This window comes from Delphinapterus leucas, chromosome 20, assembly GCF_059928025.1.
Source record: "Delphinapterus leucas isolate spDelLeu-1000000601 "Yukka" chromosome 20, BTC_Dleu_Yukka2, whole genome shotgun sequence".
In the NCBI taxonomy this organism is placed as follows: domain Eukaryota; kingdom Metazoa; phylum Chordata; class Mammalia; order Artiodactyla; family Monodontidae; genus Delphinapterus; species Delphinapterus leucas.
The window spans coordinates 53,494,541-53,512,501 of record NC_143148.1 but is presented as its reverse complement, the minus strand read 5'-3'; the positions used below and the strand labels follow the sequence as shown (position 1 = coordinate 53,512,501).

The following is a 17,961-nucleotide window of genomic DNA, read 5'->3' as shown; positions in this document are numbered from 1 at the left end:
TGCTGTGGCCTCCACATCTCACTAACCAGACTGGAGGGAGGGGCTATGCAGCTGGGGAGGGGCCGCGTCTCCCCGGGCGGCGCCCACTCCCTCGTGGGGGTTGGGGGCGAGAGGGGAGGCCCCCGGGCTTGCCGAGCCTGCCGGCGGCCCCTTCCCCGCCGCGCCCCGAAGCCCTCTACCTGCCTCTGGTCGCCCCTTCGCAGCCGGGGCCGGGTGCGCCCGGCGGGTACCTGGCCCGCCACCCCCGGGGGGCCCCGCCGGCCGCCTCCGGGGCTGGCCCGGGGCGGCGGGGCGGGCCCGGGCGCTCCCCGGCTCCGGGACTGGTCCCCTGGGGCGCGGCCGGGCAGCCGCCCCCGCCCCCCCCGCCCGGGGGGCCGGGCCGGGCTCCCGGGGGGCGGGGACTCGCCCAGTGGCAGCAGCGTCCGGGCCGGCGGCGGGCGCGGGGCGGCTTCCTGCAGGCGGCGCCGGGGCGAGCCGTTGCCCGCCGCAGCCACCGCCGCCGGGTCGCCGGGTCGTGGGGGCCGCAGCGCTCGGGCCGCGTCTGTGCCTCCCGGGCGCGCTGCGCGGCCGTCGCTGCTGCCCGCGCTCGTGCCGCCGCCGCCGCCGCCGCCTGCCGGTTACGCCAGCCCCGCCGCCGCCCGCTCTGATTCTGCGCATAGGCAGCCCCCAAGCCTGTCATTCTGCAAAAACACAGTTTACTCAACACACCACACACACACTCACACACACACGCGCGCACACACACACGCGCACACTGCCCCCCTCGCGCACACGCACGGAGGGCGCGAGCGAGCAGACGCGCACACCCGGCGAGCCAAGTTCCGCAGCCTGGCATGGCTTCTGGGGACCTTTACGAGGTACGGGGACGTGGGTGCGCGGGCCGGCCCCAGCCCGCGGGCGGCGGGCGGACGGCGGGCGGCGGGGACCGGGCCGGGGCCGGGGCCAGGCGCGAGCCGGAGTTGCCGAGCCCGCGGCGGCGGCGGCGGCGGCGGCCGGAGGGCGGCGGGGGCCGGGCGCGCCTCCCGCCCGCCGCCCGCCCGCCCTCCCGTGGCGCCCGCGCCCGCTCCCTCTTTCTCTTTCTCTCGCACACACACTCTCTTACTCCATCTACTTTGCGGCCTTGGAGGGGAAGGAGGAAGCCGGGCGGAGCCGGGGCGGGGGAGGTAGCGGTCCCGGGGAGGTGTTTCTCGCCCGACGAGCCGCCTCGAGTGCAGAAAGTACAGGTAAAAGTCGGCGCCGGACGTGCCGGGAATGCGGGGGGGCCGCGCGGCGGCCGGCGGGGGTGCGGGGCCGGGGGTGCGCGGCCCGGGCTGGGCCGGGGGCGCGGGAGGGGATGGGGGCGGGCCGACGGAGCGGAGCCCGGCCGGGCCGAGGCGGGGTCCTGCGGGGGCGGCCGCGGTGGGGGCGGCCGGGTGGAGAGTTCGGGAGGCACCCGCCAAATCGCTCCCTGGGGCCACCAGGCCACCTCCCCCTCCTCCCACCTGCTGCCCCCGCCACGGGCTCGGGGCTGGGGCGTGGGGGCGGTCCTTGCGGGTGTCGTGCTCACTGGGGGCGAGAGGGGGCGCTGTAGAGGGCCTTCGGTGGAAGGAAGAGCACATGGAAGGCGGAGGTGGGTGGTAGCATGTTGCTAGATGACATGGGATGTGAGCCCAGCTTCCAACGCTCTACGTCACCCTCGGTGGATACCTGTCTCCAGGTCCACACAGGTTAGTGGCCAGCATCGGATACTTTGAAAGCGTCTCAAAAGTGCTCAAGGAAGACATTAGTCTGGCATCTTTGAAACAGTGGAGAAATAGCCATGGCCTCTGGGAGCTAGCTAGGTTTTACTAGCTCTGGATACAACAGTTACTGCTTTTGGATTCCCGACAAGTGGACAAAACAAGAAGCAACCCCCTTTCCCTGGGGAAAATGCCCGAAAGAGCTGTTGGCCCCAAGAGAAGGTTCAGGATAAGGAAGCTAAGAGACCTGCCATCTTCATCCTGAAGGCCTGCTGATCCTCCAAGAAGCAAGTCAGAGTTCAGCCTGGACCTGGACTCCCCTGTGCTTAAATCGATTAACACTAGCCCTGGTTCTCAAGGCTTTTGGTTAAATTGAGATGAGCACCCCAAGGGGTGGAATTAGCCTTCTGGGTAGGAGACCACAGGGGTGATTCACCCACAGTGAAGTTTTTCCTCTGGGCTTTCTGGACAGCTGAAGCTTTTTCAGGTGGTGGATTTGCTGGCGGGTGTGAGAGAGGAAGAGTGGAGAACAGGCAAGGTAGCATCTCAGCTTCCTGTGCGTCCAAGGTCTTTTGGATGATTCTGGATTTGGTGAGGCGCAGTCATGGACCACTGGTGGGCTCGGGTGTCATGAGAGGACACTCCAGTCCTATGGAGAGGTCCATGTGGCGAGGAGTTGAGACCTCCTGCCAACAACCAGCACTAGCTTAACAAGCTTGTGTTTGTGAGCCACCTTGGAAGCAGAACCTCCAGCCCCAGTCAAGCATTCAGATGAGCACTGCACTGGTGAACATACTGACTGAAACCCCATGATATTTGCTGGGGCTGAACCATCCAGCTAACATGTTCCTGGGTTCCTTGAAAGAATGATGCAGGTTGACCTCTTCTCTACCCTACTGCCTTCCTCATCCCTGTGCTGACAGAGAAGATGAAGTTGGGTAGAGACCTGGTGAAGAACTTTGGCAGGTTGTGCCCAATGGGTCATCCAAGCACTTTTGCCTATTTTAAGATGGTGGAGCAATTTCTGAAACCAAGAAAGTTGAAGCACAGTAAAATGGGATGTTTGATTGAGCTTCCCGAAGTATAACCAGCACTATTAGGGCATTGGCCAAAAGTAGATATTGTTCAGGGGCAAAGCTCATCTCGCTGGGAGTATGGATTTTTCTACCCATTGATCTTGAGTCATCTTAGAGCTGCTGACCTTGCCTGGTGAAAAGCTGCGTCAAGAGGGAATTAAGAGGACACGTTAGGAGCTGTCAGTATTTCTCCATTTAAAGTTTGGAACTTATGAACCTTCTGGGGATAATTTCTTGTGTAATGATCATCTGAAATGCCCTCCTTAACATGGGTAATTATAGTTGCCAGATGAGTCTGTTAAGAGGGGAGTTTTCACACCTGCCTTGGAAGTATCTTAGCACCTCACCGAGTTCTTATTGAAGTTCAGTAAACAAGACAATAATAATAATTACTTCTGTGATAGTAGGTAATTGTACTAGATGTAAAATAGTTTTCCTGTGGCTGATTATTTGCACAGTCATTACTAAAACGGCTAAATTGCATTACGAATATATAACCAATGTCAACATTTTTATAGCCTGTGTCTACATTACATAACACATACTGAGGAATTTAATTTGTTGACCAGATTTAGCTTTAAAAACAAGATGTGCTAACTGTCCATTAGCATATATATTTGTAACTGTAAAACTGTTGTGTGTGTAAAAAATAGGATGTTGATTTAAGGACAAATCTTGGAATATCCAGTACATTGGTTGACCTTTAAAGAAAAAAAAAAGAGGAAAACTGACACCATTCTCAATTATCATATTACTTTAATTAAATATTATACTCAAGGGTATATAAAATGGCTTCTTGTAACCTCTGACCAAGAACCCACATTTTGAGTGGGCAAGAACTATTACATTTGTAATTGATTTATTTCACCTGTGTGTCTGCTGACACTGTCCTTGACCTTTTATGGTGAAGATGTGATTTGGATTGTAGAGATTCTTCAACTTCTCTTTGGTGCTTCAGACAGTGAAATTGGAAAGAGTAAACCTTCCCTGAGTAGCATCTTTTAAGGAATAGGTGCTAATTTTAAAGACACCAACAAATGAAAAGTTTGTTTATTTAATGGCAGTCTTCAGTCATAATGAAGAAATATGGAATCAAGCTCAGTTTCCAAAATTTTGGTTCTTGATAGATCATTTCTCTTATAGCAGAGTCCTCATCATCGTCCGGTATGTTATAGCCATCACCTATAGGAAGGTGATCTTAAATATGGGTTGAGCATTTTAAAATCAGATAATCTAGATGCAAAATGAAATTCCTTATCCAGATGCTCTGGTCTACATTTTGCTAAACGTAAGAGTCATAAAATGGTAATCTGTGAGCCACGTCTAGGCTATCTGTGTGTTTTGCCTCACCTTGATGGTAGATAAGAGAATTGGATTTGAATGCCTTTAGATGGGGCATGTGATGTCTAGTGTATAATTGTCCCAGTGCTCCCTCGTACCAGGTACCCTTTCTGCTTCACTCATAAATTACTTATCTGGCTCCCGTAGGCGTTAGAGTTTGTAGCCCCAGGATGCTCGTGAACATTCGCTAAGATGCTTGGATGTCAGGAAGACATAATCAGTGGAATAAGGAGCCCAGTTGTCTTGTCCATCTCTGTGTCCTTGCACATTCAAATGCTTGTTCACTGAATCACTGAACAGAAGACTGACTTAAGTATAGGTAAAGAACCTTGGCTGACCTTGTTATGCTTGTGTTGAGCGCTACTCTCTGTTCTCTTTTCTTCTCTGGCCTGTGGTCTCTCCGTGGTGGTAATACCATGTGTAGGGATGGCTCTCAGTTCTCTCTGAAAGGAAGTTTGACTGAGTCGCCTTCCAGAGAGCTAGACGGTTATTCACTAAAAGATGCGTTCATTGAATGCATGTAAGCTTCAACCCTGTGGCTTTCCCCGTCGCTCTTGGGTGGTATTTTATACTCTCTCCCGTGTGATTAGCTGACATTATGGGGGAGGTCTCCACTTTGTTGGAAAAAATGTTCAAAGAGAATGCTGTATGTCTATAGAGAAGGTCAGTAGTGGCCAAGTTGAAATTTATCGAGATGGACTTAGCAGTGTCAGTTCCTGATGTTTGTCAACATTCTGTTGATTTATATTTCCCAAAGTTCTATCTTAAAAGGATCAAATGTGCCATGTGTTTTTTTTGGGGGGGGATTGATATACATGCATATATCCATATCTAATAAATATGTATGTGTTTATATCATATGTATATAATATATACATATATATGTTTATATAATACGTGCATAATAATGGGTACATATATTAAAAAATACTGCTTTCATTTCATTCCAAATAAAATAAATAACAATAATAATAGGATTTTAGTTTTGTTGAGAGAAATTTACTCTAGTTAAAAATCGATGCTACTAGCACAGGCAGATCAGCTAGGTGGTTTGTGACCACCTAGAGGGGTGGGAGGGAGGGAGACGCAAGAGGGAAGAGATATGGGGACATATGTATAACTGATTCACTTTGTTATAAAGCAGAAACTAACACGCCATTGTAAAGCAATAATACTCCAATAAAGACGTTAAAAAAAAAAATCCATGCTGCTGCAGTGATGAACACTGGTGTCTCCGCTATAGTGCTACATACGCACCCTGCGTCCTGCAAAATCACGCACTGAAAATAACAGGCTTATGGGAAAAACAGGATTGAGGCTGACTGCTGAAAACATTTGGAACTTCGTAACCAGGAACAGAAACAAAACCAAATCTAATAAAAATACAGGTCAGTTAAATCTCCACCAGGCTGGTGTTTGCCCTCCCCAGGTCAGTCCATCCTTTACAGCCTTCAAATTGGGCTTGTGCTTCTTTCTTCTCTCTGTAGATCACAGATGTCATTCTCTTCTAATAGAGACCATTTTCACTGAAATTAATTCTGGCCCAGAGCATAGCCCTCTGCATTCATCTGTATAGAGAGAAGTCTTTCTGTAGCTTCTTCATCTGTAATTTGCAGCATTGCTAGGCAAGTTAAGATGGTGGAAAGGTAGTAGTGCTTGATGCCACGATCGGCCCCTACTCATATTAAAGGAAGGCACTTGAGTGCGTTTCCAGCTTTGTTCTAAGGTCTTCAAACATCTTTGTCTTTCTCTTTCCTTGTGAGACCTCTTCCCTATGATTGCTTAAAAATATTAACAAACGATGAAAACCACATAAGAATCAACACAACTTGTTACATTGGCATATTCTCCTACTTACCACGCGTGCCTGAGGTGAAACGTGTAGTCACAGAACAAATGGTCAGTGGTAGAACTTCTTGAATCTCAGTACCAGTATTTGCAGAGGCAAATATCATCAAAGAAGATATATCGGATGAATTGAATCGATTTCTTGGCACATGGTAGGCACCTGAGGAACATTGAATGGGTGTATGATTCTCCCAGCTTTTGAAAGTTATTTTAAATGATCCCATGTGGGTAGATATCAGCTTGTTTTCAAGTAGTATAGACTTTTATGTGAAGTCATTCCTCATCACATAAGATTATTTCTTCAGGGGCTTAAACTGTCCTTGAAAGGAGTTTATATCAGGAGTTTATATAAAGAAGGCTTCTTGCAGCCTGATCAGTTGATAAGGGATGGTTCAGACATGGTAATTAGCAAAGATCTTAAGTATTGGAGACACATTTAGCTTCCAAAGATGTGGGTCCCTTTTGGCATCTCTTGGATGGTGAAGAGAGGTGTAGATGTGGCTGAATTCATAACACCATCATTCATTTGCTCATTTCACATAAATAGAACACCAAATATATCCCAAACATGAGATTGTGCTCCCTGGACCTATGGTATAGCACAAGACATAGTTAAGAAAGTAGGCAGTTTGCCGTGCTGTGGGAAGAGTGTTAGTACAGGGCAAGATGGGGTTCTCTAAGACCATGGGAGGACCAGCCTTGGAATGAGAGAAGGCTTTCCAGAGGAAGTGATGACTGTGGAGAACTTTGAACTAGGAAATGAGCATGATCAGGTTTGCAGGACTTATTGAGAATATTTATCTTTTCTGTTTTTGAAAGCAGTTTATATTTATTGTTGCATCTTGGAAAACTACAAGCATAAAGAAAAAAATTATAATACCTAAGATAACTATTATACATTTAGCATATACTTGATGTTTATTAAATACTAATGTGATATCTGAATTAAAATGATAGCTTTCTCGGTGTAGATACAAATATAAGAGTGAAATTACTTTCTGTATGTATTTATGTAATTAAAATATAAAATTGGAGCATAGGGTACATATTGTTTTATAACCCTTTTTTATATATGTATACATATATATATATATAATGAACATTTCCTTCTATCTTAAAATATTACTCTATATCGGGATTTTTAATGACAGGCCAATTTTCACTTGAATAGATGCACTATTTTGTGTATAACTGATCCCCTGTTGTTGGACATCTAGATTTTTTTCCATTTATAAACCATTTAAATATTGCTGTTATTAACCTCCATGAACATAATTATTTGTCTTCCTATCTTATTATTTTCCTGAGGATAAATTCTGAGAAGTGAAATTTCTAGGTTGAAGAATGCTAACATTTTTAACACCGTTGATACATAATCTTATATTGCCCCTCAGAAATGGACAGTGGATTAGTCTGGAGAAAGACTACAAGTATGGTGACCCGTTAATATGCTCTTTCAGTAATTGAAACAACTGACATTGGCGACTTGAACCAAAGGAGTGGTAGTAGAGATGGAGAGAAATGGTTGGAATTGAAAGATTTAGAAAGAATCAACATAATTTGGTATACCAGTCAGGATTTTGTCTGGCTGCTTATTATAGAAAATGTACAGTAACAGTGGCTTAAACAAGGTTTATTTTCTTACACGAAATAAACTTGGAGTTAGGCAGTCCAGGGTTAGCGTGATGCTCCATGAACTTCTCAGGGTATCAGGCTCCTTCTGTCTCTTTCATCTTCAGCTGTGGCTTCTACCCTTAAGGTCACTGCTTGATCTAAGGTGGCCATGGAGCTCTAGCCATCTTTTGTGTAAGAGCTTGGAGGAAACAGGAGGGAGGGAGGGGCAAAAGTTGAGTCATCCTCTATAAACAGCTGCTGGAAGTTCCATGCAATCCTGCTTTCATCTCATTGGCCTGAATAATTATATGGTCACACCTAGCTGCAAAGGAGGCTGGAAAATATGATTTTCAGCTGTACTCTCCTCTTCCCTGCTCAAGTAAGACTTGACTGACAGTATGAAGGGGTTGAGGGAAAGGCAGGAGTTGTGGGATAACGTCATGGTTTCTGTTTTGGTCCATCAGGTGGATGGTGGAACCAGTCATGGAGGTAGAGACCCGAGGAAGAAGCATTGAGTGGAGGAAGTGGGGACGGTGGAAAGGACAATGAGTTCAGAGTGTTTGTGGGACATCCAGGTATAGATGTTCATAGCAGTAGGTCATGTGAGCCTGAGACTCAAAAGCATTATCTGTCATGGAGATAGAGATTGGAAATCATTAGTGTATAGATTATAATGAAAGCCAAAGGACAGGGTATAAACACGAGGAGGGTCCAATGGAGGAGGACTGGAGGAAGTGGACATTTACAGGATGGAAGAAGAGAAAGAAGATCAGATTTACAAGGAATAGCAAGAGAGGTAGAAGGAAAAACAAGAGGCTTTGCTGTTATGGAAGGCAGTGGAAAAATGCATTTCATGAAAGAAGGGTCAATAGAGTCCTTTGGGGGTAATAACCAATAAGTCATTGGTAACCTTAAGGGATATATTCCATAGAGTGTGCTGGTGGGAGGGCTGGATTGCAGTGTGACAGTGACGGTGTGTGTGTGTGTGTGTGTGTGTGGAATGTGGATGTAGAGACATCTTACATGGTTAACACTTTCAAGAATCTTGAGTGTGACAGCCATAAAAAAGAATGAAATAATGCCATTTGCAGCAATGTGGATGGACCTAGAGATTAACATACTAAGTGAAGTAAGTCAGACAGAGGAAGACATATCATATGATATTGCTTATATGTGGAATCTAAAAAAGTGGCACAAATGAACTTATTGACAAAGCAGAAACAGACTCAGGCGTAGAAAACAAACTTATGGTTATCAAAAGGAAAAAGTGGGGGAGGGATAAATATGGAGGTTGGGCTTAGCAGATACACACTACTATATGTAGAATAGATAAACAACAAGGTCCTACTGTATAACATGGGGAACTATGTACAATATCTTTTGGTAAACTATATGGAAAAGAATCTGAAAAAGAATATTTCACTGTGCCGCACACCAGAAACGAATACAACATTGTAAATCAACTAGTCTTCAATTAAAAAAGAAAGAATCTTGAGTTTGATAGGAGAGAGTGAGTGTGGTATCGAGGGGTGAAGTGGGAGAATGGATCAGCCATCTCCATTCTCCTAGGTCTACACGTGCTCTGCTACTTTGGATGACTTGGATAACAAAAAATTGTGATATACACTTTGGGCTATTGGACTTACATTCTTAGAAGAAGTGATTTTCCATGAATTCTACAAACCTCTCTCCTGCTGAGCTATGACAGTTGGGTCCAACGTCTTCAGTAATTTTAGCTGGAGAAAAAAAAAGTAGAGCATGTTTAATATCGTCACCCAGAACCTTTCGAAATAAAATTTAATCAAGGAAAAGGTCTTGATCTATTGAGTACAAGGAGAGAAAGTTCTTCATTAACGGGTTTGTTGTACTAGCAAGCCTCTGAGAGGAGAGATCACTGGGGTGCTATTGATAAATGAATGTGATGGTGTTTTATGTGTCAGTTATTCAGTCAAACACTAAAGTAGGTGTTGCTCTGAGGTTATTTTGTAAATGTGATTAAGGTCCATAATCAGTTGACTTTAAGGGAGATTATTCTAGATAATCTGGGTGGACCTGATTCCGTCAGTTGAAAAGCCTTAAGAATAGAATGGAGGCTTACCTGAAGAAGAAGAAATTCCATCTCTGGATAGCATCTTCAGCCTGGAAGAGTTCCAGGTTTCCCTTCCTAATGACCTGCCTTATGGACTTTAGACTTCCCTAGCCAGTTCCACAACTACATAAGCCAGTTCCTTGTTAGATCTCTTAATGTATATTTCCTAGTGGTTCAGCTTCTCTGAGTGAACCCTGATTGATACAGTCAGCGTACTCGCCCACATACCACCAGTTGGTAACACTGTGAAGCTAGACCTGTCTTTTAGTCTTTATGAACCTTGATGGCTTCTGCTGTAAAATGAGAGCTCTTCTATGTTTGAAATTCCTCCTTCAGATTGAATCTTGTTACTTCTTCACATAAATACCATACTTCTTGGTACGTGTCATCATCTTTTTTTTTTTTTTTTTGTGGTACGCGGGCCCCTCACTGTTGTGGCCTCTCCCGTTGAGGAGCACAGGCTCCGGATGCGCAGGCTCAGTGGCCATGGCTCACAGGCCCAGCTGCTCCACGGCATGTGGGATCTTCCCGGACCGGGGCACGAACCCGTGTCCCCTGCATCGGCAGGCGGACTCTCAACCACTGCGCCACCAGGGGAGCCCCATGATCTTGTTTTTATGTAGGTGTGAAGACGGGCAAGCTCAGAGCTCCAAGAATCCTGCCATTTCTTTGTCTTTTGGAGTTGTTCCCTGGAGCCATGCTCGGGATGGCAGGCAGAGGTGGTGTTGGACCCCTGGGGAGGCCTTCTCTGGGTCTGAAATTGACCCCAGCCTTGAGTTAGCCTCTGCTCTGATCGTTGAGTGAATGATGGGGGTTGTGGGATAGCTCCTCTTGGTCCTGATCCATGCCTTGTTGTCCCTCCTTCCAGCTAATTGTCTCCCTGTGACATCGCCCAGTTAGCCTGAGCCACTGGGTGGAAGCAGATGCCTCCAAAGGTCCTGTCACTCCGGTGCCATGCCCATCCGTTGACCAGGCCTATATAAAGCTGTGATCGGGTTCCTGGGAAGCCTGGGAGAGCCATAAGTTTGTCATTTTATGTCCTGCTTTCTCTTAACCATGTGTTTGATAATAGAAAACCTAATGCAGTTTATAATCATAGATATTTTTATCAATAAAATGTTAAATAGTAAAAAATAAAAAATATTCTTCGTTCACTCCAGTCATCCCGTCTCTCCCGGAATCCCCCCAGCGTCGATCTATTACCACATTGCTTTCTAAGTGACTTACAGAAGCATCAATGTGGAGACTGGAGGGACGTGAATGCGGGACTGGGGCCCTGGGCCACACTCTGCCACACCAGGAGTTCCCCTGCCGAGGGACCACCACCCTACTCTCAGATTCGTGATCAGGGAATTTTCCTCTTTGATTTTCATTTCCTTGTCTTTGGGTCTAGTGTTCTAAAAATTGTATGTCAAGGGCTCTTGCTAATAAGCCATGGATCTTATATAAATGCTGGATTTGAATTTTATTTTAAAATAGTTATTTCTGTTCAGTAATCCACCAATCAAATATTTATTGTTTGGTAACTACGTGCCTAGAACTATGCTAGATGGTGGGGCTGCAGCCACAAACGTCTTTTAAACTGCTGTTCAGAATGGGATCGTGAAAAAAACCTAACGCCCACATATGCTTATATACCACATTTTTAACACAAGGCAGTGTTTTTAGTATGTTAAAAGGGGCAGCCAGCTCAACTGTTTTGTGCGAGCAGACCTCAGAATACAGCTTTTCTTGCCATCTCTGGACATATAACTTGAACTTCCAGTAAATGCACTGTATTAGCAACATTGTACGTCTGCAACGTTCTTAAAAATTTTTAGGCCTGTTCATATCTCCTCACGTGAAAGTGTACGAGCAAACACGCTTTGTAGCACAATGCACCTCACTCCATTAAATACCATCCAAGGCTCAGGTGGTGAATGTTCTAGACCTGGTGTAATAAGCGGTGTGTGGCAATAACTGAATGGCTGAAGCTTTGTCTCTTTATATTGTGTACAAGGTGGTGGTGGGGCTTATTGAGAGTTCTGTGTCCTTCTGCCCTGACTTTTAAATTTGAGAGAAAGAATGTGAGCAGTTGTATGTTAAAGGTTCAACCATGAAACAAACATCAGGCTTCAGGATCAGTTAGAGTGAAGGACACCCTGAGATGGCAAGGCGAGATTATGAAACCAAACCAAATCTGATACCACTTGCAGCTGCTTTTCGTAGCAAATCAGAGATTGTTTTCTTATGGACAGGCAAACCACATGCGGAAATAAATTGCCGAGGCTGTCATAGGAAGACAGTTACATCCTCAGACCTCATTTAAAAACTTTGCTCTTAATCAGAATAGGTTTTATCGCTCTCACGAGTTAACTCAGCGATAAGAAAGTGTCGTGTTATACTTACAGAAGACATCTCCACTAAGAAGTTATCCCATGTATCTGATTTTATGTGTTAGGTTTCCTGGAACCATTTTGATGGGGGAAAAGGGTTCCATTCCCGAACTCCAGAATTTTCTGCTGGATTCTAAGCTCTGTGAGGGCAGGGGCCATGTCTGTTTCTTCCATGATTGTCGTCTCGAGTTGTGGCACTTTGTTGGGCACATAATAATCTTTCAATAAATATTTGTTGAATGAGTCATTGAAAATATTCAAAACCTATGCTCCTCGGCCACCTCGGCTTTCTCTTGAGTGAGCATCCTTTGTTGTTTCCTCTCTCCCTTTTCAAAGATTACTTCAGATCGTCCTTGAAATTCAAGTTTCCATTTTGCCTTCCATCAGATCTTATATAGGTTTATTAGGTAACAAAAGTCCCTGAAGGTGAATTCAAGCATTCAAGTCATTGTCCTTCATTGTGGGTGACAACTGGATTGAGAGTGGCCCTTCTCTGTTAAATGCTGCATGTGACAGAGCCCCTCTCACGCTGACACATACAAAGACCGCCCTACAGTTTGCAGCCACCTCTGCCTTGGGCAGCTCTGCCTCTCTACTCAAGCCTCAGTGTTGTGGCCCAGTTTGATACGCACCATCCCTTTTAGGTTGGTCTGCCTAGAACTGGGCTCTGAACTGGAGAATTGTATCCAGAGGGATTACTGAAGGATGCTCTTGGGAGACACACCTGTAAGGAAGTGAGGAATGCAGGATGGGACAGATGGTGAAGGAGACCAGCAGTGAGGTTACAGCTGAGGCCTCAGCGGATCCTCAGGAAGGCTTGGGAGCTGGGATGTCTCTTCAGAAATGTACCATATTGAGGCCAGGGAACTGGACTTTCATATCCCTAAGTCAGGCAGCTGTTGCTGGTAAGCTGCCCCTTGGCGGCGGTGGGGGGAATGTATTCTTGGGCAGGGCAGCTCCCTGTGGTGGAGGGCAGTTCCCTTTGAGGGGCACATCTGTGAGTCTTTAGCAGCATGGATATTCCTAGAATTGAGGGGATGGGCACATCGACCCTGAAAAGGGGACCTGGGTGGAGTATCACATTATCCAATACCATCAATTCTTGCCGTTCACTGATGGATTGGTGAATCTGTCTGCTCTGGATCCACCAGAATACATGTCTGTCACCTAGGTTGTATTTTAGGTTATTGGTCCCTCCCAAAGACATCCTTTGTCGTTTGACGGCTTCTTGGGGCAGCCCAGGTCTTGAGTACTGACACACGGGCCACGTGTTGGGGTCGTGCTTGTGATTCCTTATCTCTCCATACAGCGTGCAGCGTAGGATCACATGCGGGGAGGTATTTCACAGGCCGTCATTTCTGTTGGGTCTCCACCCCTTATTCTTGAGACATTGTCCTTGACGGGCTCTACCCCTCCTCAGTTGCCTTTATGTCCTCATCTCCTGCTGCCTGTTCCTTAAACTTGGAGCTTCTTAATAGTGTTGACCGAGGGTTCTTCTGTTTTCTCATTGTGCTACAGTGACTATATAGGTGATGCCCAAGTCCCTGACACTTTGCCTGTTTTGTGTTTTTTTCCCCCTGAGCTCCGGAGATGATATCCATCTAACCCTCTTGGGCTCTTTAAACTCAGTATATCCAAAATTGAACTTACGTTCAACCTATGTAAGACGTGCTTTTCCTTTTGTTGTTCCTAGCCTCAATAGTACCTCCATCCACCTGTTCCATAGCTAGAAACATGGCCTCCTTTGTTTTGCCCAGTCATCGTGTGTGTTCTGTTGAAGCCGCATCCTGAATATTTCTTGAGCCCGTCCTTTTCTCTTCATATTCACTCTCACCACTTTAATTCAGGAGGCAACTCCCATTGTTTCAGTCACTCTGCTACCTCTCAGCTGATATCTATGCATCTAGTTCAACTCTTCTCCATACTGCGCTCACAAAGGTCTTTCTTTTTATTTTAAAGGTTTTTTTTTTTTTTTGATAAATTTATTTATTTATTTTTTGGCTGCGTTGGGTCTTCATTGCTGCGTGCGGGCTTCCTCTAGTTGCAGCGAGTGGGGGCTGCTCTTCGTTGCGGTGCGTGGGCTCTGGGTGCACAGGCTTCAGTATGTGGGCTCAGTAGTTGTGGCTCGCAGGCTCTAGATGCAGGCTCAGTAGTTGTGGCGCACAGGCTTAGTTGCTTCGCGGCATGTGGGATCTTCCCGGACCAGGGCTCGAACCCGTGTCCCCTGCATTGGTAGGCGGATTCTTAACCACTGCGCCACCGGGGAAACCGAAAGGTCTCTAAAATCCCCATTTTACTACTGTCTCCCCGGATGAAGTATCTTTAAGTGATGTATAGGCTCTGTGTGATTTGGCCCCTTCTCATCTTCTGCTAGTTCTCCAGTGACAGCAGATATTCCATCCAGAGAGCTCTGCTCTCAGTTCTTGATGTTCCATGTGCTGTCCTTTAATCACACCCTCCCAAGTGACTGGGCGCTCTTCATTACCAGCTCTGCCACAATTTTGCTTCCTTAATTCTTGCTCAGCCTTTAGGTCTCAGCTGAGATGTTGCTCTTGGCAAAACCTCCCCGTCTCATCAAGGGTTTTCTTTGGGCTCCTGTAGAACCCTGTTTGTCTCTCATCACAGCACTCATGTTAATAGGTGGTAATGTGTTAACTCATTCTCTGAATCTCCCACTGAGTTGTAAGTTTTGAGAGGGCAGGGATTCCCTCTGACTTGTTCCATCTTTAGCACCTAGCACAGTGCAAGACTCAGAAAACAATCTAATGAAAGAATTAACCTGCTCAGGTCTTTCATTTACGTGAAAGTTGAAATTGTCTCAGATATTTCTACAGTCTGTTTTGTAGGAAGCTTGAAGTCATTTTCAATCTTGCAGTTTTTCTAAGGGTGTCTAAGTCTTGAGTCTCTTTTCTATGTCTTTGTTGATCAATTAATACTTATTTTGGTTTCTCATAAGCAAAACTCACTGACAGCATTCGGCTTTGTGTTATCAGTAAAGCTAATACAGTCTTGTATTCAAAGGATTATTGAATCTTGGAGTTGGGTGAGAGTTTTGAAGTCCTCTGCTCAGTCTTTCACTAACATTTCCACCAGGTGATCAGAACTGAGGGACTCTTTTACTCTTTTGAAGGAGACAAGTGCTTGAGATGCTAAAAGTGGCTGTTTGTCTTCACTGAAATCTGAGTGTGTCATCCATGAGACAGAGATGATATCTTCCTAGACTCCTCTGGAGAGTTGCCTTGGAAATCTTGATGTCATTATCGCTTTCTTACGCAAGACTTAGTAAAGGAAGCCAGTGAGGCTCGGCGCAGCCTTGAGCCTTGTTTAATTCTCTTGTTGATGGAGAATGGGGTTAGGACCTGCCTCACCAACTGACATCACAGGCCTTGACATTATGGGGAGCACTTGATATCTAAACTTTTCCTGGAAATCCAGACTCGTTTATGAACTATTGGAAGTCAGATCAACTCATGGAATCCCAAGCTCCTTTGGCATTAAAGAGTGAATGGGTAGCATTTTAGTGTCCTGATATTTACATTGCTGTGTTTACTTGTCTGCATTGCCACCTAAAACCACGTTCACTTTGGAGAATATGGTACACATGGTGGTTTGTGGAACAGACTTTGGTAAGGGTCTTGCAGTTCATAGAAAGGGGAAAGGAACCACACAGTGGCTGCCTTTGGGATGTAAAAACATAATGGATCTTCTTCAAATTATTGACCTAATTTTCTCTCCAGAATTGATGTATATTTTAGTACCATGTAGGATTGTCACAGATTGTTTTCTTGTCTTGGTTATCAAACATGGCAGTGATTCCAAAGTCTTTGAAATCTTGAGGCACTTCTATGTTTTATTATCCCCCCACTCTCCAACTCTTGTGTGGCTATGTCTATGGTATTGACTTTTTGGGAAGCTGGTGCAAATCCCATTCGCTTTTGACTTAATGAATTGGTATATCTTTTGAAGAAATCTGATCTCTGATCCTGGTTGATGTATAAAGAGGTTTTTGAAGTGTAACTTCCTATGATTCTTGTATAAAATAGTTTTATTAATAATAGTAAAAACAGTAATAATAGTGTTTAATGAGTGTTTTCAGTGTGCCAGACACTGTGTAAATCGTCATGTGCATTGTCTCATTTAGTTCTTCCTATGGGATTCATACTAGTAGTATCCCCATTTTACGATTCAGAAACTGAGGCTCACAGCCACCAGGTGGTAAAACCAAGATCTACACGATGTCATCTGAGGCACTCACCTCTTGGTAATTTATAAGATGCCTGTAGTTTTCCTTCTCACTTCTTGGTGAATTATAAGATGCCCGTAGTTTTCCTTCTAACTTCCCTTCTTCTGTTACTAGGTGATGTTTCTGCTCTAGGACTCTCTTGCACCTGTGCTTTACACAGAATCCCAGGTGGTATAGGTCAGTGGGTGTTACACCAAAAACAAGAAAAGGAACAGGAAAACCTTTCTGCTTCCTCATACTTCTAGCATGACAACATAATTATGTATGTTGTATTGTTCAAGACAGGGATGACACAGGCCAGCCTGTGTGTTGGCCTGTGAAGGAGTTCGTGTGAAGTGAGTTAATTGGGACGGGAAATCTTCCGTTTGAGTCTGTCTGAGTAGATGTTTTTCAACACTGCTTTAAGTCATGCTGCTTCAGAAATAGTGATGGCTCTGCCACCTAGTAATGATGATGCAGGAGCCAATTTCAGTGGCCTTGGTGCTGGTCGGCCTTACTCAGGCTTTTGCATTGAGAAGACTGGTTTTGAGGGCAGTTGGTAACATTTCTTGGTCAGTGTCGTTTCAGTCTTTCAGCACATTTATGAGTCTCTGTGCATTTCTCCACATGCTTTTTGTTTTGTTTTGTTTTGTTTTTGTTTTGGTTGGCATGGTGTTTGCATCCCGTCATGATTGGAACTGGCAGGATGGTGTGTTTGAAACTCTTTCTTTACTGCCATATACTGTGGTGCCTGTTGGACAATGGTGCCTTGGTTGTATGGATTTGTCCTCAAAACAGCTAGGCTTCGCATGGGTGAGGCAAATAATCCCAGATTCTAGTAGACAGGTCTGTACACTTGGCTGAAAAGAATATATTAACAGAGCATTCACAATTCTTTTTTTATTTTGAAGTATAGTTGATTTACAATGTTGTGTTAGTTTCAGGCGTATAGCACAGTGATTCATGTATATATATATATATATATATATATATATATATATATACTTTTCAGATTCTTTTCCCTTATAGGTTATTACAAAATATTGAGTATAGTTCTCTGTGCTATACAGTAGGTCCTTGTTGGTTATGTATTTTATATATAGTAGTGTGTATATGTTAATCCCAAACTCCTAATTTATCCCTCCCCCCTCTTTCCCCTTTGGTAACCATAGGTTTGTTTTCTACATGTTTCTAATCTTTATTAAAATTAAGTTGATATGTACAAATAAGTTGAAGCTTTATATCAATACTTGAATACAAAGAACCAGAAAGAGAAGTAGTACAATTTTTTCACCATCTGCATGACAAGCTGTAAAGTACTGACAATCATTTATCCATGTACTTTTCTAGAAGAAACGCAGTTTGAATAGATAGGAAAACTGAGATATGAGACAACACATATACATACACAAACACACATGATTTATTTCTTTCCTAGGTGTTTTATGTTGAGTTGTCCAGATGGCCTGACATTTCTGTTGATTTTAAAAAAGAGTCTTAGGGACTTCCCTGGCAGTCCAGTGGTTAGGACTCCGTGCTTCCACCGGAGGGGGCATGGGTTCGATCCCTGGTTCAGGAACTAAGATCCCACATGCTATGCGGCATGGCCAGAAAAAAAAAAAGGGAAGAGTCTTAGAGGTTGGGATGTCTTAGATGTCACCTAGTCTCATTCCTCAAC

The 17,961-nt window shown here is 45.1% G+C and overlaps 1 protein-coding gene across 2 annotated transcripts in view; it reads left to right on the top strand.

Annotated features, from left to right (window-relative positions):
- Nucleotides 1-526: 526 nt before the first annotated feature.
- CDYL2 (chromodomain Y like 2) overlaps nt 527-17,961 on the top strand; it is a 191,183-nt gene continuing 173,748 nt past the window's right edge. Inside the window, exon 1 of one of the 2 annotated variants that reach the window (XM_089903334.1) lies at nt 527-857. In XM_089903334.1, the coding sequence (XP_089759460.1) occupies nt 834-857 (24 nt within the window). In that variant the 5' untranslated portion in view covers nt 527-833. The remainder of the gene's footprint in view (nt 858-17,961) is intronic. The other variant, XM_089903333.1, reaches the window with a different exon arrangement.